At 34.6% G+C, this 14455-nt stretch overlaps 1 protein-coding gene across 2 annotated transcripts in view; it reads right to left on the reverse strand.

The window, feature by feature from the left end:
- The window catches only part of DNAH7 (dynein axonemal heavy chain 7), a 349153-nt gene that overhangs the window by 165058 nt on the left and 169640 nt on the right, over positions 1-14455 (reverse strand). For both annotated transcript variants that reach the window (XM_054477799.2, XM_054477800.2), the window contains exons 26-30: positions 13918-14020; positions 13670-13797; positions 7321-7533; positions 4711-4809; positions 2024-2272 (exon numbers count right to left, since the gene is read on the reverse strand). In XM_054477799.2, the coding sequence (XP_054333774.1) occupies positions 2024-2272; positions 4711-4809; positions 7321-7533; positions 13670-13797; positions 13918-14020 (792 nt within the window). The remainder of the gene's footprint in view (positions 1-2023; positions 2273-4710; positions 4810-7320; positions 7534-13669; positions 13798-13917; positions 14021-14455) is intronic.

Below are 14455 nucleotides of genomic sequence, written 5' to 3' on the forward strand. Positions count from 1 at the left end.
CTTTTTTTTTTCTTTTGAGACAGGCTTTCATTCTGTCGCCCAGGCTGGAGTGCAGTGGCACAATCTCGGCTCACTGCAGGCTCGTGGGCTCAAGTGGTCCTCTCACCTCAGCCTCCTGAGCAGTTGGGACTACACATGGCACATGCCACCACGCCCAGCTAATTTTCTGTGTTTTTTTAAAAGTAGAAACAGGGTCTCACCATGTTATCCAGGCTGGTCTAGGACTCCTGGGCTCAAGTGATCCGCCTGCCTTGGCCTCCCAAAGGGCCAAGATGACAGGAATGAGCCACCACTCCTGGCAGAATAGTAATCTTCTCGCTCTGTGGCCCAGGCTGGAGTGCAGTGGTGCGATCTCGGCTCACTGCAAGCTCCGCCTCCCGGGTTCACGACATTCTCCTGTCTCAGCTTCCCGAGTAGCTGGGACTACAGGTGCCTGCCACCACGCCTGGCTAATTTTTGTATTTTTAGTAGAGAAAGGGTTTCACCATGTTAGCCAGGATGGTCTCAATCTCCTGACCTTGTGATCGCCCGCCTCAGCCTTCCAAAGTGCTGGGATTACAGGCGTGAGCCACTGTGCCCGGCCCAGAATAGTAATCTTAAACAATAAAACAAGCTCAATGTCTTTGCTTTCTTTTGTGTGCCCAGGAAGGCGATAACAATGTATCTTCCTAAATTAAGAAGTATAGGAAATCTCTATTATCTTCTTAATCAGAACAAAGCTGCTGTCACCAAAGAAAAGTTTTTATCCTAAATGCAGCAAGGCTAATGTGAAGCTATAGCTTGGTTGGCTAAGGAAGACTGCCCTATGACATAATCACAATGTCACCCTTAAAATTCCCTGGTAATGAGCCATTTAGACTTTACAAGTGGACCAGAATACATGCTCATATCTTCATCTCCTTCTACTCTTTGAGCAGTGACCTGTTGGGTTCTTTTGGAGACTTTATTTTATATATGTATATATAAAAGATCAGTTCCTATGACAATAAAATAACAAAACAGGAAAAATACAAATAAGCCATAAATAAGATAAAGAATGCAGAAGACAATTAAGAAGTGAAAAAACGGAATAAAAAAGAGAAGGGAAGTAAAGAAGCAAAATAGCATAGAAGTGTAAAAGCAGAAGAAACAGACGGAAGGAATAAGTAGCATATCAGTTTGTATAAAAAATACAAATGATTTTAAACTTATCTTTGAAAAGATAAAGACCACTGACCTGTAGAAAACAAAAGTCAAGCTATTTATTCTCTATAGAAAGTAAATCACAGTGACACCCAAGGATATAATTAATGACATGGGCAAATATACATACAGGTAGAAAGTAGGGGTAGCAATATTGAAATTAGACAAAGTAGATCACAACAAATAACAGAAAAGTAAGTAATTTCATATTGATTGAAAGGGAGACTCTTCAAGTAAAGATACAATCATCACAAACCTCATATAGGATATGAACATTTAAATTTATAAAGTGAAAACTATTTGAAATATCTATAAGGAGAGGTAAATAGAAATGCAATATTAGTTGAAGTATTTAAAACAGCCCCACTCCTTCAGTATTTCAAAGTCAATCAAAATGTGACGTGTATGAGAATTCTGAATGTGTCATTATATATGTGTGCACATATGCACACACACACATTTTAGTTCAATACCACTAGCAGCCAATAACAGAAGCTTGCATTACAAATCTATCTAGAAAATAAAAAAGACTCCTCTGAAAGTATTACAGGAAAACCTTCAGGTTTTTCTGTTTTCAGACTTTTTTCTACAAGAGACATGTATTACTTTAATAATTTTTTAAAAAAAGAAATAAAAGGTTGAAAGCAAGTTTGTGGCATACCCTTTATATCCTGAACTTCCTATTTGCTTCATTTTACTTTTCCAAAACTTTATTTTCTCTTTGACTCATTTTTGTCATGATTTTAAGTTGCCACATTGAAAGCATCTTTTAAAATAATGGTACACTCTACCTTGCACAAAGTCAATTATAAATAAATTAATGCATTAATAATATACTTACCTTTTCACATATATCATTTAGTGCTCCAGCTAAGACACGATATGCACTAGTTTTTCCTCCAAATGGTTCTCCAACAATCATAAAACCATGACGCACAATCATCATTTCATATACTTGAAGAATCTTCTCGGAAAAGAATGCGGTCATTTGCAAATTCATGGAGGCACAATTGTCTTTGATAGCTGCCAGCAAATCATTGTAATCTGGTTTTGGTAATTTTACCCCAGGAAACAAATCCGAAGTAATTCCCTGATGACAGATGATTTGAAGGATTTACATTTTATATATTTACATTAAATACACATATTTTGTATTGATGGAAATAGGGCCATTAGATAATAATAGTTCAACAATATTTTAAACAGCTTTATAGAGGAATAGTTCACATACACAAACGTGTATTTTTTTCTTTTTTTCAATTTTTAAATTGTGATCCTTACGATGTTCATTTTGCAAACAGTTTTTGTTTTGGTTTGTTTTGTTTGAGACAGGGTCTGGCTCTGTTGCCCAGGCTGGAGTGCAGTGGCATGATCATGGCTCACTGCAGCCTCTGCCTCCCAGGCTCAAGCCATCCCCCATGTCAGCCTCCTGGGTAGCTGGGACTATAGGTGGCAGTATTTTAAAGTATAAAATTTCATAAGTAAAACCATCAAAATAACCAAGATAATTAACATATCCATCACTCTCAAAAAGTTTCCTGTAACTTTTTGTAATCCTCCTTCCCTCCTCTCCTTGCTGCCTCCTACCTCCATTCCCCAGATTGCCACTGATCTGTTTTTGGTTACTATTTTTATTTGCATTATCTAGACTTTAATATAAATGAAATTAGACCATATGCATACTACTTTTTCCCTCTGGCTTCCTTCACATGGCATAAATATTTTGAGATTCATACATGTCACAGCAGGTATCAATAGTTTATTCTTTTTTTGCTGAGTAATATTCCACTGTAACAAAGTGCTACAGTTTTTAAATCTATTCACCTATTGATGTGCATTTTCACTGTTCCAGTTTTAGGCTACTACAAATAAAGTGACTACAAACATTTGTGTGTGAATTTGTATGAACAAATGCTTTCATTTCCCTTGGGTGAATACTGAGACATGGAATACCTGAATATGGTGGATAGGTGTTGAACATTTTAAGAAACTGCTTAACTGTTTTCTAAAGTGGTTGTACTAACTCATGTTCCTCTAGCCATGTATAAAAGTTCCAATATTAGGTATGATCCATCTTTTAAATTTTAGCCATGCTGTGCAGTGATATTTTGTTATGGTTTCAATTTGTATTTTCCAATGAGTAACTTCTTTACCTGTGCTTAGGCCATATGTTTATATTTTTCCTGATCTTGTCTTTCATTTTCTTATGTGTCTTTCAAAGAGTAGGGCTTTTTTTTTTCAATTTTGTCAATGTATTATTTTATGGATTGTGTTTTTTGGTATTGTACTTAAGTAATCTTTGTCTAACACAAAGTCACAAAGGTTTTCTGCTAGAAATTTTAGAGCTTGAGGTTTTACATTTAGTTTCATGTTATTTTTAAGTTAAAAAGTTGGAGTCCTGACTTCTAGTTCAAAAATGGCAGCGTAGAAGCAAGTGGACTTCACTCCTCACCTCCACTTGAGAAATATTGCTTAATAAATGTTTGCTGAATGAATATACAACTGCATGACAATACATCTAGTGAGGTATATTTCCATATTCTGAAAATAAACATAGCTTTTACTCCTGGAAAATCTGTACAGTGCACTAGTACTAAACAAATTGAGGGAAAACTTTAGGGAGAAAATCTGAACTCTTTTCTTGTTGATTTGCTCCATAATATATTTGCATGTCAACTCTAAATACTAAGTAAAGCTCTTTTCAGAATGGTGAGACATGGTTGCCATTGGTAGCTAATGACACTGGACAATACTAGCAACAGCATCTCTTCTCCCCTTCCCCATGACATAACAATATCTTCAGTGCTAGGAAAACTGGATAACTATATGCAGAAGAATGAAACTAGATTCCTATATCTGGAAATACGTAACACACTGCAAGCTAACTGCCTGAATTCCAAGATGGCGTTAAGTTAGTCCAACATCTAACATTTAGGAGGCACTCACTACCCCTCTGAGTTCTTCTACCTGGTATGGAGAAGAGGAAAAGAATGACACCAAAGGATATTATGAAAACTTTAACCATTATTCTAATATTTCCTCTCAATTACTCATAATCTTAAATTATAATAAGATTATTAAGCTTAGTTCTTATCATAAAAAACAATTTCATAAAAGTCATCTCATTTAAGGAAATTAAGCATATTTATCTATTTTATTTCTTCAGTCATTAGTTGAACAAACATTTACTATATCTATACTGTGCTAGGGATTCAGTGGTGTGTTAGACCAATTATTTTTCTTTACAGAGCCTACATTCTAGTGGAATTTATAAGCAAATATTTTGTAACTTTCATGTGCTCATTATTTTCTGCAGTAACGAACTTAAAAGTACTATTTTAAAATCCCAAGTTGTTGAAGGTTCTCAAAGTGACAAAGCTAGCTAAACACACTTCAAATAAAATATGGAATTATCTGCTTCTCTGTACTGTGTCATTGTTTTCCATAATGGGAGCTTCACAACCTTAGACATGTGATAAATAGATTATTATAAGAGTTTTGATACATTGGGATAATGAATGTTCTTACCTCAAAGAGTGGTAAATCATGGGATAAAAATTTTGGCAGATTTACATCAATGATAGATCTAAGCAGCAAAATTTCTTCATTTTCATTTGGATATTTCAGCTAAAAAAAAATACACTCATGATGATATCTGCATCTGCTAACAGCACCCACCCCTTTCGTGTTCACATACACACAAACCTACAGACTCTGTATTCAGTTTAAACAAATGCAGCTCTTCTTTCATTATATTGGATTGTTATGAATTTTAGAAACTGACATTTAAACTTGTTGCATTTTTTTTTACCAGTTTATAATAAAAATCCAGGTTAAACTAACTACCTTTTCACAGATATGCTAAGTAAAGAGGTATTAACATGAATTAAATATAGTTTGGCAGCTGCCATCCCTTATATTGGGTAGAGCTTGCTTGTACTCTACATGTATTCACGACTAGCAGTAGATTGGTCAAATGAAAATTATTAGAAGTGGGCAATCATTTTGAAAAGATGCATTTAAAGTTAAAACATATAAACATTCACTAATTTACCCATATTTTGATGCCAAGGCCTTTTCTCTGAGTTTACAGTTAGGCACAATTTTTTTTTTCCAAAAGCATCAATAACACATCATCTATTCCATCTTGTTGTCTCCTCTTTTTGTTTTTTAAAGAGGCCAGTGCTCTTCAAAGATACTTGTAATACAATTTAAGTGTATCATCCTGATAAATTTTTACATTTTTCTTCAGTTTTATACACACTTCTTATCAACATCTTATTCAAAGTCAAAATTTTAGCATTTCATCTTTACTGAATCTTTCTTAAACATGAACTTAGTTTTCACAGGAAAAAAATTCCTTCTTTCTATGCTTATATATCATCAGTTTTTGCACCATGCAGTTAGATGACATAATAACAGTAATGTGTCCAAGTGGCTTCAAAAAGGTTCAAGAACGAGCAAACCAGCTCTGAGTAAGGAATGCAGCTCATCTGACAGAAGCCGAAGTGGAAGGGCAGAGCAGGGGATGCTGCCGGCTGCACGCCCAGAACGCCACGTGTTAGCAAGTTCCACAGACAGAGTGAAGACGGCTGGTCACGCGCTAAGTTAGTTTAATAAAGTGTGTTTAAGAAAACTCACATTCAATTCCAAAACATTTGTGATGTGCCCAAAGTTTACTACAAATCTGGTTGAACTCTGAACTTGTTACTCATACCTATAATAATGTTCACATGAATTAACAAAAATTCAAACTCAGAATTATTTCTTCCAACTTTAATACATTATTCAACATCTCACTCCAAAGCTTCTCCTACCACCACGCATATAATTTTCCAGAACCCTGTCCCTTTCTCTAGAATCTCTCTGCCTAATAAATGCCATGTTCCCACTTAATTAGCTTCAGCCTTACAAAGTGTGTGATGCCTGGCAGTCAGAGTCAGTCTCTGACACTCGAGTTCCCCAATGACAGAGCATGTCCTGTTGATCTGGATTTTGTTTTTGGATCAGTCTAACTGCACATCAATTATGAAGTGTCAGAAGTCTCTTTTGTTCTTTGAGAGGCTGTTATTTTAAAGCAAATGCTTAAATTGTTTCTTGCTATAATAGAAACAAGCTTCAAAATATTCAGGCCAAAACATTCAACAATTCTGTATTAGCTTTGAAAAAGAATGACAGGATTCATTTGCAGGATTCATTTGCTGCATAACTTTAATAGCTCAATTCCATAGTCAAGATCTCAGTGATGACATACACTAGGACAATGCATTATCCTTCCCATTATCTGACCACAATCTAATCCTGACATGCCAACTTAATACAAACTGTTGCCTCTAGTCCCTTTTGTTTATTGCAACAAACAATGACTTGAAGTTATGTCAGGCTAATGTGAAATAGAATATCACCACTATATATCAGAATTCTTGATAACATTATTGCGGAAGATAAAAATGCATCCTATTGTTCTTAATCACATAGGATATAATTTAAAATCTGTATCTTCTACAAATCATGAATGTGAAAATTTTGCAAGCTCCAAGGTCACATTTTGCATTTTGCTATTAACTAAGCCTATCTGATTTCATAAAGAACAGAAAGTACAGTTATATTTCATGGTTCTACAATATACTCTCAATGAAAAGTCAACCAAAGCTTAAAGTATTTGGGTTTTCATATATTACAGTTACAATTTAGACCATTTTGAAGGTAAACATCATACTGCAAATCTATTACTGCTAGTCCACAGTTGGCTGCAATTGTGTAATTATAATAAGTGACAATATTTAGAGTCTTTTGTGTATATTAATTATACTTATTTCATTTAATGCTATATTTGTTTATATGTTTATATAGACTGAGGACATTCAAAACATTTCGCAGGAGTAAGCAATTTTATTCCTTGGTAGTACCCCGTTAATGAAACAGAACTCAAATCACTAAGAATTACATGTGTAAGGTTTTACAAATCATTATAAAATTTATTTTTTCATGTGTACAAGATAATACATTTTTGGTGTAATAATTGACTTTTTTCAATCAATTAATGAAACCAACAAGTTATTGGAACTCTGTGAAGACCCATTAGGCTGGAAATTTACAAATAGGAAATTTACAAGTAAGAAATATTGTGTTCTCTACCTTCAGATTCCCAGCAGCTGTAAGAACTGACTTCACGGCTCTCATTCCATAGTCGTAGTGATGTTGAGATGACAGCTGCTCTGAACACAAGCGATATGTAGCCACGATTTTTACAGACAGTGGCCGAGCAGTGACAAACCCACAGGAGTACAGGACTATTTCAGCAATCATGGCATAGTCAGGCACCATCATTGCTACTGTCCGAAAGAGAGCCTATGGGTAGGTAGAAAAGTTACTTTTAAAAGGATCATCATAAAATAAGCTAGGCATGGAAAGATAAATACCACGTTCTCACTAATATGCGGAAGCTAAAAAAGTTTGTCTCATAGAAGTAGAGAGTAAAATAGTGGTAACTAGAGGCTGGGAAAGGTGAGGTGGGGCAATAGGGAGAGGCTGGTTAACAAATGCAAAATTTCAGGTACATAAAAGAAATAAATTCCAGTGTACTGTAGCACTGTGGGGTGATTATAGTTAAAAATAATTTATTCTATATTTTTAAATAGCTAAAAGAGAAGAATTTGAATGTTTCCAACACAAATAAATGATAAATATTTGAGGTGATAGACACAGATACCCTGATTTGATCATTACACATTGTTTACATGCATCAAAATATCACTCTCTATTCAATAAATATATACAATTATTATATGTTAAGAATAATTTTAAAAGGCAAAAATGTATAAAGAGGTTAGGAAATTAAAAAGACCATTGTAAAGATAATCATACTCTTTATTTCATAATGTTATGACTTTACACCTTTTCTACAATAGCATTAAATTTTAATGTTCATAGTCTATTAACAATAATGTATTGTATTCTTGAAATTTGCTAAGAGAGTAGATCTTGAGTGTTACCAACAGAAAGAAAACAGAAAAAGTATATATGTGAGGTGGTGGATAAGTTGATTGGCTTGATTAGGGGATTGTTACACAATGTATATGTATATCAAAACATCACATTGTTCACCTTAAATATGTATGACGTTTATTTGTCAATCATACTTCAATAAAAAAATCACTGACCTGGAAGTTTAAAAAGTAAACAAATAAATAGACAAATTCCTGGCTTCTGAAAATATAAAATAAATTTTAATGTTCAAATCATATAGATAAAAAGCAACTTAAAAAATAAATTTCCTGTTGTGTATATAATAAATATATCACTAGCTTTTTGTATCAATTCTTTTTCATCTAAGTGTTCAATTTCAATTACATTATATTCTTCATGGGAAGCAACATGTTACAGAACCTCAGACTCTCCCAGGATGTTCAAAAGTTGCGTTTCTCATCTGGGCTGCTGAGTGTCCCCATGTTGGGAGACCGGCTTCAAGCGAGGCTCTATAGGGATCTACTTAATTATATAATCTAGAGTTTACCAGATTATGTTAGTGTTAGATAAATTATCCATTTTGAGATATTTTTAACTTTTTTGAATCTGAAGTCACAATGTCAGTCTTTCAGCAAGCATAATAAAGGAAAGAAAACTGGAAATAAGTAATAGATAATTGTTATTAGAGATAAATCAATTTTATAAATTGTAAAGATAACTTTTTCTCATGATATTTAAAATACTGAGGTTATATGATGCTTTTGATGGTAAGTAAATAGAAAACAATATATTTTAAAAGAATAAATAAGAATTTAGGTATAGAATATTAGTATGTATGAGGACTCGCTTCAACAGCTCATGTATTAAAACATGACTTTCTTGTACAAAATATGGAAAACAGCAATATTCTAAGGGAAAATGAAGTTATTCTAGTGAATGACAATCATAGTCAGATAGTTCATAAATACATTCTGGGAATTAGTTGAATTGCCAAAAACTCAAGGTAGATAGAAAATAAGAACATCTTGCTTAAATGATCTATTATGACTCTTCTAAGTTGAGAACAATTCGAAGATTTGTATCAAGTAAGATCCTTCTAATGTGTTGTGTTAATTACTAGTTAGAGGCCATAGTGCTGCTATTTTATCAATAAGGTTACCATTAAAGAATGGAAGAATAAAATGTTTAAAAAATATAATTTGAGCAAATAACTTGAAATAAAAAGGCTAAGCAAGTGTTCTAACCACTACACACATGAGGGAAAAAAGAGCACGAGAATTGCTATACAGTTGGTATCTCTTTTAAAGGGTAGGTTCTCAACTACTACTTTTTTAAAGAATGAAAGAGAGAATGACTGAATTAACAAATCAGTCAGCCAGTCAACAGGGTTAGGGTGATAAAGTTTTTCTACAATAGCACAAATTACTACTAGTTTGAGGTCAACATCCAGGACTGTGGGTTGTAGGTTTCCCTTTGACCACCCTAGTTACTTCACAAATATCCTATTCACCTCTTAGCACTGTTAGCAATACGGTTGTGGAAAATGATGAAGCAGACATATTTCTGACTAGCAGAACAAAAAATAAAGTGAGGTAAAGAAGTGTCAAGGGGTATCATGATATTCCATTTATTAGGAGTCCTCCACCAATGATTGAACAATGATACTTAACACAATGAAAAACATCCTGATTGAAATATTTTTGAAGCCTAAACCAGTGATTCTCAAACAGGTTGTGCAGCATACAGATATAATGTGGTTCGATTTTGGATGTACCAGAAATAATTTGTTGGTAATAGCAGTAAGTTTGAAGATAATTTAGTGCTTTGTTAAAAAAAATTAAATTGGATTCTAGCTTAACCAGTGACATAGTTTGTTGAGTGTGAAAACAAAGAGGGTACAGATCCAGGTAACATGCCAAGACTTGAGTAAATTCCAGTGCATGTAATCCATGTGAACATAATCTTCATGTTTATCTCAGCAAAAATAAATGACCAAGAATAGCTGTTCTACTGCTTCTGCTCTACTGGTGGAAGGAGGGTGGTACATAAGGAAATGTGTATACTTCCTGGAGCATGCTTTCAAAGGACTACATATTGGTACAATAAAAAAAATTCAAGCAATAACTTTTTACCATTTACTTTTAAGAAACGGCAAATTGATTTTGTAAATATTTTGATCTGTTCAGGAACAAGCTGGATTTTAGCTGAATGAAATGGAGGATTTAGGATCTACTTTGTTTTTTTCCCCTCAATACTATTAGTGTTTCATCCTACATATACTCTGAAAAGCTATGCGTCACTTTATTGGCTTTGTGACATTAAGAGATCTAGAATGTGTCTATTTTACCGTGGCTTCTAACAAACTATTCTAAAATGATCATTGACTACTGATTCTTCAGAATAGTTTAAATCTAAAATACAGCTTCTCTAAAGTGAAGATGTATTTAAGAAATTGCTTTATTATGCAGATTTTGTCTAAATGTAACAGGATGTCAAAATGGGACTCTTTCTGTATGATATGATACATCAGTTACTAAAGTGAGCATGATCTTCTCAATATACAAAATCTACAAAGGAAATGTCTACAACCTTGAACCCTCTCATCTACTTGTAGATTACAAAATATTTGAGAGAGGAAGGAGTTGTGAAAATATTCCTTTTGAAGGGAGCTGTCGTTATGCTCTGAGTCCCCACAATCCTCCTCACTACACCCAAGTTCTGTGAGAGCTTGGTAGATATTCCTGCATTTCAGGAGATATGGACTGGTGCCTGACTCATGTCTGAAAAAGGATAGTGACGTGTGATAGCAGGATTAATACCCAGGATTTGTTGGGAAAAGGATTTATGAGCGGTACACAACAAAGAAGGGCCACACTGAAGCTCTGTAAGTGCTGCCCTACATATCTCCTGGCAGAGTGAGAGCTCTCCAACAGTGAAGTTTACATGGAGTTGACCACAGAGATCCAGGCAGAGAGAAGGCAATGACAATTGGAGAAATAGAATCCATCACTCAAGCCTCAGGAATTACAAGTAGACTCCTCCTAATGGAAGAGTCCCTGAAGAACCCATGGACATGCACATGACAGGATTCAGCTATAAACCTCAGCCAAGTCCAGGGACTTCACCCAGAAGATCAGATCTGAACTGTACATATGTTTAGTGTTCACTGCTAGTTTAAAGGATGAGCATAAATTTGTCAGACAGGAAAGAGGAGGCCTAGCAGAGCACTTGAGAGAGAGAAAATAGCATGTAGAAAGGTAAGGGACCTTCAGAGGCTAGTGAGGCCCAGTGTAACAGACAGAGGTAGGGAAATGGCAAGACAGATGCAACTGAGTCCCCATGCCAAAGCTCTTGTAGATTGTACTAAGAAATCTGAACTTTAGTCCATGGACAAAAAGGAGCCCAGCAGTTTTTTAAAGTTGAAGATTATATGATTAGATTTCTTTTGATAGATAACACTGGTAGCACTGTGACGGGGAATTCATTACAGTGAATTTCAATAGAGAAGAAACTGATGACAAGTGAACTATTGCAATAAGACACATGGGAGAAGACAGAAGGCAGGGAGCAGCAAGGTGTGGCAGGGGGACCAGGTCAGTGCAGCAGGGATTGTAGGAGTTGTGTGAAATGGAAACCCTGGGCTTGGTGACTGACTGAATCACCAGGTGAAGAAGAGGTAGTTTTTGAGACTGATTCCGAATACTGGTAATGATACTTTCTGGGCCCCATCAGGCTTTTATTATTTTTTAAGGAATATGTAACTCTTTCATTTCAGACTTGTTAGGTATTTGGTATTTCCATATATACCTGAAAACAGATGCTGTGTAGAAGCTTGAACCAAGAAGGCTGCACAATAGGAGAAGCTACCAGAATTGAGAATAGCTTTTGGCCTCATGCAGAAGGAAAATACATTATCCCCAAGAACTACCAGGTGAATATGTTAGCACTGTTTCAACCTGCACAGTAAATAAAACCGTGGAAAAGTCTGCAGAGGGCATTAACAAACTCAACCAATAATGGCTCCCAGCTTTCTGTAACAAGCTACTCACAGATTTTTGCTTTTCCTACCTTTGCAAATTTACATATTCAGATTGATCCTACCAAATAAAAGAATAACATAGTGAACAAATACAAGAACTGCAACAACAACAAAAAAGGCTTTCCAAAAGAAAATGCCAAATAAAACTTGTAAAATGTTTCTTAGATAGAAGAGGATTTACCGTTTTTCATTTGTTAATCATGCCTTCCTTCACTAAGGCAAAATCCTAAAACATAAGACTTAACATATAAAGGGGCATGAAATGGAAATACAAAAACATTTGGCAGCAATTAGTCATATCAAGTCTTTTTGGTGGAAAAGAAAAACTGCTCATTTAGTCTGGGGAGCTGTCAGTCTAAGCATGTGAAGTGTGGAAGTAATATAGGATCTAGTCAGGAGATTGGTTTTGGATCCACAATTACTATGGCATTATTCTTCAACATTGCTGTCTGTATATGTGCCATACATATGCAATTCATCAGAAAAGGATATAAAATGGTTAACCAAAATATGGGGAAAATGTCATGTTTTACTAATAATCAAAGAAAATGGTGTTTGTTTGTTTTTTAAAGTAAAGTCTGGTCAAGTCAAGAAAGTGTTTTGTTCTTTTTCATTAAAAAATTAACGCCGGGTGTCAATGAAAATTGAGAACTGATATGGGATGAAAATCATTTCAACCTGTCTTGGAGCACAATTTAGCAATAAATATCTTAGTCCCATGACTCCATCTAAAGAAGTATTTCAAAATAGAGAAATGCCTTTAGTAAAAACTACTCATTGTGATATTATTTATAATGCAGGAAAACTGAAAGCAAACTGAATGTCCAAAAGTAAGCTACAGTTCAGTAAATGTATTAATAGTTGGAATTATGCTTATAAAAACGGGAACATGCTCATGATATAATATTAACGTGAAAAAAACCCACCCAGCATACACAATAGTGTGTTTCCAGCATTGTAAAAAGGCATTTAAAAGTAGGGGGACACAATCTATAGTAAGCAGTAGAATGGGTACACCCTTAGCATTTTTCTATATTTTGTAATTTTTCAAAATTAGCACTATTTTAAAAATAAATATTTTGGGAATTGTTCCTGGTGTGGATATTTACTCTGTAAAGATACTCAGAGCTTTAAAAATTCTTTTCTAAAACAATTTTTTAAAACATTATAACTAAAACAAAATATTTTACATAAACTCAAGGATAGCATATTCTTTCTTTTCACATACACACAGACACACACACACACACACACATACTTTTAAAATATTTCCTTTTTTTTTTTTTTTTTTTTTTTAAGAGACAAGGTCTCACTATGCCCAGGCTGGTCTCAAACACCTGAGTTCAAGTGATCCTCCCACCACCTCAGCCTCCCAAAGTGCTAGGATTACAGGCGTTAGCCACCACGCCTAGCTCTTTTCATATATTAACTTTGTAAATTATAGAGAAGAAACAGATTATATAATAACTCCTCCCATACCTTCAGGTTATCTGGCAGTTCTGATCGCCCAGCATACCCAGGATTCATTGTTATAAAGACAGCACATGTGGGGTCAAGTTTTAGTTCAGTTCCTTCAAACATCAGTATATCAGCACCTGCATTAATACCTGTAGGTAACCGGGAATGAAATGACTTAGTAATACCACATATAAACGTGAGCTGTGCCATTCATTACCTCTCATATTTCTTTTATTTTCACATAATGCAAAGACAAACTAGTCCATTACCTCTTTGGATAGTAAGGATTTGTTGAGCAACCACAGAGAGCACTTCCAAATCAATTCTGTTAAACTCATCAAAGCAAGCCCAGGCTCCACAAGATAACAGTCCCTATGAGAAAAGAGTAATGAAAATTTTTGACTTTATCTGATTCAATATTGCATTGAAATGTTGTATTTTTACCTGATCTTTTCAAGGATTTAATATCCTGTCAAGGAAATTGCTTATTCACCTTTATCTTTAAAGACAGCTGATTTTTTCATTACCAATTCATTATTCCACATGAATAAAAGAGTTTGATCAACTGGAAAATTTTCCAATTAACATTTTTCTCTTTTCTGCATTTTTTTTTTTTTAGCATTTAGACATACACCTATAATCTCAAAGCCTTTCCTGCTTTTTATTTACAAGTCAATTTTACTTGCTTACTCCACATTGATTTTATAGCATAGGTTATAATAACCATCTAAATAAGATGACTTCTGTTGCCAATGAGACTGCCTTGTGGTTTGAGCACCTTAATAGCAACTACCACTGTTTAAGGCC

The sequence above is a fragment of the Pongo pygmaeus genome, chromosome 11 (genome assembly GCF_028885625.2).
Source record: "Pongo pygmaeus isolate AG05252 chromosome 11, NHGRI_mPonPyg2-v2.0_pri, whole genome shotgun sequence".
Taxonomy (NCBI): domain Eukaryota; kingdom Metazoa; phylum Chordata; class Mammalia; order Primates; family Hominidae; genus Pongo; species Pongo pygmaeus.